This window comes from Mus pahari, chromosome 5 (assembly GCF_900095145.1).
Source record: "Mus pahari chromosome 5, PAHARI_EIJ_v1.1, whole genome shotgun sequence".
Classification (NCBI taxonomy): domain Eukaryota; kingdom Metazoa; phylum Chordata; class Mammalia; order Rodentia; family Muridae; genus Mus; species Mus pahari.
This window is the reverse complement of record NC_034594.1, coordinates 102,717,539-102,727,339: the sequence shown is the minus strand read 5'-3', so window position 1 is coordinate 102,727,339 and position 9,801 is coordinate 102,717,539. Positions and strand designations below refer to the sequence as shown.

Sequence of the window (9,801 nt, the reverse complement as noted above, 5' to 3'; positions counted from 1 at the left end):
CCTGGCTGTCCTGGAACTCACTTTGTAGACCAGGCTGGCCTCGAACTCAGAAATCTGCCTGCCTCTGCCTCCCGAGTGCTGGGATTAAAGGCGTGTGCTGCCACGCCTGGCAGCTATCAGCAATCAGCATTCTTAACCTCTGAGCCATCTCTCCAGCCCTAGACAGACATCTTTGCTTCAGGTTCCTCTTAGATTTTTGTACTATTGCACAACTGTCTTTACATCTTTAAATTTAAACAGATACAACTAGAGATTCTTGTTAATTTGGCTGAAGCATCTCTAGCTTCTAATACAACTCTACAATTATTTAATTTTTATTTACTTACTAAATGGATTATTTAATTCATAAAAGCTGTAAAAGACAGAAGCAGTAGCCTACGCCTGAAGATTCTTGGGAGGCCGAGCCCAGGAGCTTGAGGGCAGTCTGGGCAGTAGGAAGACCTAGCCTCTCAAACACTTAAAGGAAACAATTTCATGGGGCTGGAGAGATGCGGGCTCAGTGGTTAAGAGCATTGACCGCCCTTCTAGTGGTCCTGAGTTCAATTTCCAGCAACCACATGTTGGCTCACAACCATCTGTAATGGGATCTGATGCCCTCTTTAGGTGTGTCCGAAGACAGCTACAGTGTATTCATATAAATAAATCTTTAAGAAAAAAACTGACTTCATGAAATAAAAACTTGCCTAAACATTTTCTCTGAAATAACAATTTTTAAAAGATATTTTATGTATGTGTAGGCCTATGTGTGTGTATGTGTATCACATATGCATAGGAGGCTGTGGGGTCTTCACAAGAGGCCTTAGATCCCTAGACTGGAAATAGTAGATAGTTGTGAGCTGCCTGCCATATGGATGCAGAATTCAGGTCCTGTGTAAGAGCAGTAAATGCTCTTAACTTCTGAGACATCTCTCAAGCCAGCATATATATATATATATACACACACACACACACATATACATACATACATACATACATACATACTGTGTGTGCGCGCATGCCCTCTACTCTATGTTTTAGGCCTGGAATACTTGTTTGAATACCCTTGAAACCACTCCTTCTAATTACAAATACCTTTTTCATTTTTTAAGTTGAATTTTTGAAGGTTGGTATATTATTGATGGGATCTCCTATCAAAGAAAATGTAAAGTTCTCACATATAATCTGTGGCCTTGAGTGAAAGTACAAGGCAATAGCTATGACTATCATACAATATAAAATCCTGTGAACTTATTTAAAATATCTTGAGGATTTTGTGGTGTGTGTGGGTGATTTGGTGAGAGTGGTGGGTGTGTATGGCTTGATTCTAAAGTTCTAAGGTGTGAACTCTGTAGACAGCAATGTCATGTCTTATGTCAAAAGATTGGCACTGGGCTGGTGAGATGGCTCAGTGGGTAAGAGCACCTGACTGCTCTTCTGCAGGTCCGGAGTTCAAATCCCAGCAACCATATGGTGGCTCACAACCATCCGTAACAAGATCTGACACCCTCTTCTGGAGTGTCTGAAGACAGCTACAGTGTACTTACATATAATAAATAAATAAATCTTTAAAAAAAAAAAAGACTGGCACTACCTCCTTGTTAGGTACTACCTGTTGAGTGCTGCTGCTCTATGATCTCAGTGTCTCTGTATTCCGAGAGTAATACCTCTCCTACTTTGTGTTAGAATGACCTAGCTAAAACTCTAGAAAAGCTATCTGCATTTTGAAAGAGAGCAAACTCCACTGTCCATCCCTAACAGTATTTCTGCAAATGTTCAATAGTTGCTGACACTCTAAACATACATAATATTAGGTCACCCCAGTAAGGTTAACTGAGGAATGTATATATGCATAAACCTCTATAAAGGATAAGACTAATTACTTCTACAGCTTTCCAGTATTTGCTAATCAAATTTAGTATTTTAGACTAGGGTGTAGTTCATTTACAACCTGGCAACTACCTGGCATAAATAAAACCCCAGGTTTAGACCTACCCATAATGGGGAAAATTTTTGAAACTTTTATTGTTTTTTAGGAATGTTTAGGTATCATCAATTGCATACTCTGTTAAAAAACATGGATATCATGATTCTAATTCTTATTTATTGACTTATTTTACCATATAACCTATAACTGTCTTCTTCCTTTCTCTTCCTTCTTCTTTAAGACAGGGTTTCTCTGTTCAGCCTTGGCTGTCTTGGAACTTGGTAGACCAGGCTGGTCTTGAACTCATAGAGATCTGACTGCCTCTGCCCCGCAAATGCTGGGATTAAAGGTGAGTACCATCACACAGCCCCTCTCCCTCGAGACAAGGTTTCTCTGTATAGACATGTCTGTCTTTTAACTCCATCTATAGATTAGGCTGGCCTCAAAATCAGAGATCCACTAGCCTCTGCCTCCCAAGTGCTGGGACTAAAGGTGTGCGCCACTCCTGCTCAGCTGTTTATTTTCTTTTTCCCTTAAAAGTCAAAAATGTCGCTGGGCGTGGTGGCGCACACCTTTGATCCCAGCACTCGGAAGGCAGAGGCAGGCGGATTTCTGAGTTCAAGGCCGGCCTGGTCTACAAAGTGAGTTCCAGGACAGCCAGGGCTACACAGCGAAACCCTGTCTTGAAAAAACCAAAAAAAAAAAAAAAAATGTCGGGCTGGTGAGATGGCTCAGTGGGTAAGAGCACTGACTGCTCTTCCGAAGGTCCTGAGTTTAAATCCCAGAAACCACATGGTGGCCCACAACCACCGGTAATGAGATCTTCTTCTGGTACGTCTGAAGTCAGTTACAGTGTACTTATGTATAATAAATAATAAATAAATCTTTGGGCTGGAGCAAGCAGAGACTGAGCGAGCAGGGCTGACCAGAGTGAACAGACGTCCTAAAAATTCAATTCCCAACAACCATATGAAGGCTCACAATCATCTGTACAGCTACAGTGTGCTCCCATACGTAAAATAAACAAATAAATCTTAAAAAGAAAACAAACAAAAACCCCCAAGAATGTCAGATATGGTAGCACCCACCTATAATTCAAACAGTTGGGAGGCTGAAGCAGAAAGACAAGTGTGAGCTTGGGGCCAGCATACACTACAAAGTAAGGGCCTATACCCCTTTGATCCCAGTACTTGGTAGGTAGAGGAAGAGGTAGACTGATCTCTGTGAGTTCAAAGCCAGCCAAGGTTATACAGTCAGACTCTGTATACTCAGCCCCAACACTGTTAAAATGTAAAAATGTTAACCTGTTGTGGTTGTACAAGTCTGTAATCACAACACTTGGGAGTAGAGAATCAGGATTTCAAGGTCAGCCTGGGCTATATGAAACTCTGTCTCAAAAAAACCAAAACAAAACAAAATACCACACAAGAAACCCCAAAAATCCTAGAAAACCAAGCAAACACAGTTTTTGTGAGCCTGGCCCAAGTTACTTACAACTTTGGACCTAAGTTGCTCATCTACAAAAACAAGACAATAAAACTACCTTTCCCCACAGAACTACTGAAATTTTGTGTGGAACACAGTTTAAAATGTTATAAACTGTGGCTAGAGAGACGGCTCAGTAGTTAAGAGCGCTAGCTGCTCTTTCAGATGACCTGAGTTCAATTTCTAACCCCATGTGGTAGCTCACAACCACACTAAAATCTCTTAAACCTACTATGACCACATACTAAACTGTCGTGTTCTTTGCATTTTCTTCTTCTTCTTCTTCTTTTTTTTTTGGTTTTTTGAGACAGGGTTTCTCTGTATAGCCCTGGCTGTCCTGGAACTTACTCTGTAGACCAGGCTGGCCTCGAACTCAGAAATCCGCCTGCCTCTGCCTCCCGAGTGCTGGGATTAAAGGCGTGTGCTGCCACGCCCGGATTCTTTGCATTTTCATGTGACTACTGTTCTCACTGGATTACAAGACTAATTTATTAATTTAATTTAAAGTATAACTCCAATATAACCTAAATAATTTATGCTCTCCTAATTAACAGCAAACACCAAGTTGAAAATTTAGCATAACAAAACAGACATTTAAAATTTAAAATGCGGGCGGGTGAGATAGCTCATCAGGTAAGAGCACCCGACTGTTCTACCAAAGGTCCTGAGTTCAAATCCCAGCAACCACATGGTGGCTCACAACCATCCATAACAAGATCTGGCGCCCTGTTCTGGAGTGTCTGAAGACAGCTACAGTGTACTTACATGTAATAAATAAATAAATCTTTAAAAAATAAAATAAAATAAAATTTAAAATGCTCAATCAAATTCACATGTCAGTCACTTTTCTTCACAGAGATGAACAAAGTTACAGAACTCCTAAATGCTGTGGGTCAATCATGAGTAACTGTTACTAAACACAAGGGACTGAAGAAATATACTTCAGATTAATAGTTGTCACAAACTGGTCCATGTATCAAGAATGTACAAAACTATAGAAGCAGATGGTTGACTGTGAATATACAAGACTTCAGCAATAAAACTGGAGTCTATGGAACAAACTGATCTAAAGCAACATGGGGTAAATGAGTTAGCACATGTCTGGAAAACTACATTTTAGGTTAGAAGAGAGGAAGAATCGGGATTTAATATGTACTTTAAAAACTATGTTAAAAGTTAAAAAAAAAAAGTCAACTTGTAATAAAGCAATTACTGCACCTAAGAGTTCCCTCTGACAACTATGATAAAAGAGTACCATCTGTGAGCTCAAGTTTATGTTTCGGGAACATTCTAAGACATCAGGTGGTTTCTTTGTGGCATACCGATGACACAGCTTTCTTGACAGCTCACAACTTTCTAGACCCAGTTGTCTAGTGGCCTGTCCAAACCACACCCGCACACCAACAATTAAAAGGTCCAAGCTGCCAGAGAGGAGGTCCCAGACCACCAAGAAGGGGGACACCAGGGTTGGGGGTCTTGGGGTGGGGGTCTGCCTGTGACAACCCGATCGCCAAGGCCTGCAGGGCGCGTCTCCTCGCAGAGTTCAGTGATTGGGGACAGGGCCTGGACACAGATGCAGAGAGGTCACGCCGGAGTCCCCAACAGACCCCAGAAGCACCAAGCGGCCCTGGGCCAGCCCGCGGCCTGGAGAGGCTTGGCGACTGGGTCAGCCCCGCAGCGGAGCAAGCCTGGAGCTGTACTGGCCGGGATAGGAGCCGAGCGGCCCCGAAGAGAGCGAGCGGCCCCGGGGCGACAGGGTCTTAGGCTGTCTGAGCCCGGCCCACCCTAGCTCCTCCTGCCTAGCTCGCTCGACGCTAACGAGAATCCAGAACAAACCAGAAGCGCCATCGTTCTCGGGCCCTCTCCCCAGTCACCTGCCACGAACACCACGAAGACCGCGCCGCTCCTCTTAGCAGACGCGATGGCCGCCGGGATGGCGCCCTGGAACCACAGCATCGTTCCCTTCAGGCCCAGGCGCTCGCTCTGTGTGTAGTCGCCGCCGTCCCACAGCCGACCCCGCCCTCCTCGTTCTCTGGCCTCGTGGCCCCGGCAACCACCGGCTAGACCGAGCCCCGGTCTGAGGCCCCAGCTGGCCCGTACGCCCGACAGCCGCCCCCCGGGAACGCGCACTGGAGCGCGCGGGGCAAGAAAAGTACGCCCCTGTGTCACGTGACGACACTCCTCGTCAGGGGTCGCGCGCCCCGGCGCCTTGGCCGCTAGGTAAGTCCGTATGTGCGCGCCCCCGCGAAGCCTCAGGTTCCGACTCCAGGAAGTGGAAGGAAGTATCAGGAAGGATGACTAACCGCTACGGCACGTTGACGTCGCCTGCTGTGAGGCTTCCTGGGAATTGTAGTCTTCTGAGGCTTGTTTGTTTCCTTGCGGAAAGGTAAACTGTGGTTTCGAAGCACGGCGAGAGTGGACGTAGTGAGTACATCAACGCTGTAAGAATAAATGCTAGGTGTCGAGTTGCGCTCACCCTCTGACTTCTGCAAGCAATCTGCTCCACAATTAAACAAGCTTTACGGGGCTTGACCCGAAGCCTTTGGTTTTTATTTAATTGGACCCTGTGAAAAAGATGGGATTAAGAGGGGTGGCAAACCACGCATTTAATCCCAGCAATCCGAAAGCAGGGGCCTGCCTGTCTGTATGAGAGGGAGGCCTGCCTGGTCTACAAGGTGAGTTCCGCGGAATGTCAGGATTTGTACAGAGACCTTGAATAAACAAACAAACAAAAACCAACCAATGACCGCAAACAAACAAAAGAAAAAGATTGGCTAGAGGCACAACAGTGTTTCTCCCCAACAGTCCCCAACCCCCCAGTACCACATAGGCCCCTTACCCGAAGGGAGGTAGTGGCAGAATGCTGGCTTTTGGGATATAACGTGCATTTACTAACTGGATCACATTGTAAAACCTTCAGCAACTATGCTATTGAAACAACTTATTTATTTTAAATGCTGTGAAGACAGTCCTCCTGCCTGTACCATCCGGTGTGTACCATCTTCGCTGGCTGCACTAAATTCATAAGAATATCATGTAAAGAAAATATTTCTGTAGTTTACTTGAGTGATAAAGAAATGGAGTAGAATCAACTTGTGTATAGGCCAGTAAGAAAATAAATTAACTATATAAGATTTATGGATGCGTACGAAATCAAAATGGAAGATAAAACATTTGCACAAGTTTCTAGTGCTTGGTTTCAGACTTGGAGACAAGGGACTGAGGTGCATATTTTACATACCAAAGCAGAACTGACGTCCAGGTGCTCCCAGCATCCTTCAGCCCAGTCCAGATCAGATCTCTCTCTCTCTCTCTCTCTCTCTCTCTCTCTCTCTCTCTCTCTCTCTCTCTCTCTCTCTCTCTCTCTCTCTCTCTCTCTCTCTCTCTCTCTCTCTCTCTCTCTCTCTCTCCCTCCCTCCCTCCCTCCCTCCTTCCCCACTCCTTCTCTCCCTCCCTCCCCCCTCTCTCTTATCTTTCTCTCTTTGCCCAGTCTCCCACCCCATTTCTCTCTTTACTATCTATCTTCCTCCACTAGCTGATCCCCTCTCCCTGGTGGCAACTTCCTTGGCCTTGAGAGCAGTTTCCCAAAAACCTGCCTTTAATGTACTCTAATCTGGCTTAAATTGTCCCATTTCTCCTAGCTTCCTTCAAAAATATTTTTTTTCATGTTATCTACTTTGACATCCCTCTTCTGCTTCGAAGGCAAGATACAAGTGAATAATACAAACCAGCATTAGTGGCAGGACATGGAAACAGCTACCCCAGTTCATGAGCACCTCCATTTATTACTAGCACAACTCTGGAAAATTAACCTCTCTGACAGTTCAGTTGCCTCACTAGTTCATTTGGAGTCCCAGAGGGAACCTACCCTTTAGGCTATGTGACCACACAGAGACCCTTTTAAGTGTTTAGCAAGTACTTGTTACTTAAGCAACAATTAAGTATTTTACAGATGTTAGCTATTGTTTCTGAACGCCTGGCCCAAATCCTCTTTAAGAAAATTATGCATGTACTTTTCAGAATTCAAAGTTTTGCTGGATCATTACTAAATTTAATCACTGAACAAACATTTGTTGAGGTCTTAGTAAACAAAAGAAATAGACAACCATCTCAAGGATTACATTCCTCTGACCAGAAGTAAAACATTAAGCAATAAATAGGGCAATTACTCATGTAATTGCTACTATAATAAATGGCAGAGAAGAGGGACTACAGGATATTTTAATTTACACCAAGTCATTAATTATAGTTCACCAGGAATGCCCCAAGTAGAGCTGAAAGGAACAAATGAAGAAGTTGGCTTCTTGAAGGTAGTATTTAAGAGAGGGGCTTGGTAGAGAGAGGCTCCATGTTCAAAGGCACACATTGCTCTTGCAGAGGACTTGAGTTCAATTGTGAGTACCTACATTAGGTGGCTCACAACAGTCTATTAATTTCAGTTGCAGAGGATCTCACAAGCTCCTCTGGCCTCTGTGGACACCTGCATGCATATGCACATATTACACATACACTATTAAGAACGATCATTTTAGCCAGGTGTGGTGGCACACGCCTTTAATCCCAGCACGTGGGAGGCAGAGGCAGGTGGATTTCTGAGTTCGAGGCCAGCCTGGTCTACAGAGTGAGTTCCAGGACAGCCCGGGCTATACAGAGAAACCCTGTCTCGAAAAAACAACAAAAACAAACAAACAAAAGAACGATGTGTTTTTTTTTTTTTTTTTTTTTGAGTTCAATTAACTGGAAAATTCCAGTAGAAAAGAATAAATGTTCTGGGAAGAGTTTGGTTTCCAGCACCTATCTCAGGCAGTTCATAGCCTCCTGCTATCTTCAGCTCCAGCTAGGGCCAGTAACTTCTGACCTTTGTGGGTACTCACACACACAGGCACATGAAAATAAAATCTTAAAAAACAAGCATATCCAAACACAACCCCTGGAGTTTGAGTTATAGGTATTTCAGAGCTGTCTGATGTGGGTGCTGGTAACTGAACTCCAGTCATTTTGACAGAGAAGCAAATACTCATAGTGGCCAAGCCATCTCTATAGGCCCCCATGTGTCACCCTTGGATGATTTATAATGATGGAGTTATCAAGCATGATCAAACTTATCTGAGTGTGGAGAGTAGCTGGTAAGAATACTGAGGGTAACAGACCACTCAGGAGCCTACTGCTATTGTTCATATGAAATACAAAGTGAGTGAAAGGATACTTTAGACTCCAGTTCTTTCCCACAATAGTAAGGATAGGTTAAGATGATTAGCTAACCACTACATTTTTCACCCCATCATTTACTGTTCATGAGATGATGATGGATTGTAAAGACCATACCCCAGGTTTCTAGGGTGACACTGCCTGATACTGCTGAGAATTCTGGCCCAGGAGTCAGCATGCCTGCCTGAGCACCCGAACATAGTTCTCTCCAGGGCTTTCATGCATGCTGGCTTCCATCCACAGCACTATATAAGCCAGGTATGATAACACATACTTGTAATCTCAGCACTTTGGAGATGAGGACAGGAGGATCAGAAATTCAAGATCATCTTGAATGGTGGCAGGTGCCTTTAACTGATGAGCCATCTTCCTGGTCCAGGACTATCATTTTATTATAGTTATTTGAGAACAGACACTTTCTATGTAGACCAGGCTGATGTAGAACTTTTGCTACCATCATGCCCGTCTTCTGAGAACTATTATAGGCATGAGCCACCATGGCGTGGATTATTTTGAGGCTCAAGTGAAGTGTGTATACTGAGGTTGGAGGTTTCCACCTTTGATACATCTGTATGCCTCAGCCCAGAACGTTCTTAAAATTTTCATTATTTTAGGTGGGTGTAAACTGGAACAGGTCAGAGGACAACTCAATTTTCTTCAATCACATGTGTTCTGAATGACATCTCTGGCAGCTCCCAGCATCACTACTCTTGCGCAATAAAGAGTAACAATAGAGGGCTGGAGAGATGGCTCAGTGGTTAAGAGCATTGACTGCTCTTCTAGAGGCCCTGAGTTCAATTCCCAGCAACCACATGGTGGCTCACAACCATCTGTAATGGGATCTGATGCCCTCTTTTGGAGTGTCTGAGGACAGAAACAGTGTACTCACATACATAAAATAAGTAAATAATTAATAAAAATAACAATGCAGAGCAGCTCCGAGGTGTCTTATAGATGGGTACTCTGCAACAGGATTAGTGGGGATCAGAGAGTAGCACAAGGTTTCATCATAAATCATGTGTTCAGAATGGTACTAACTTAAAGAGATCCAAGTTGCTTTTTAATGAAAATGGTTTTCTTTTCTTTCTTTTTTTTTTTTATTTATTTATTTATTTATTATATATAAGTACACTGTAGCTGTCTTCAGACAGTCCAGAAGAGGGAGTCAGATCTTGTTACGGATGGTTATGAGCCACCATGTGGTT

At 43.7% G+C, this 9,801-nt stretch overlaps 1 protein-coding gene across 1 annotated transcript in view; it reads right to left on the bottom strand.

Moving 5' to 3' along the window:
• Window positions 1–5,665, bottom strand: part of Ubxn4 (UBX domain protein 4) — a 36,154-nt gene extending 30,489 nt beyond the window's left edge. The window contains exon 1 of the mRNA XM_021197749.2: window positions 5,263–5,665. Within this exon, the coding sequence (XP_021053408.1) occupies window positions 5,263–5,344 (82 nt within the window). The 5' untranslated portion in view covers window positions 5,345–5,665. The remainder of the gene's footprint in view (window positions 1–5,262) is intronic.
• Between the last annotated feature and the right edge of the window lie 4,136 nt (window positions 5,666–9,801).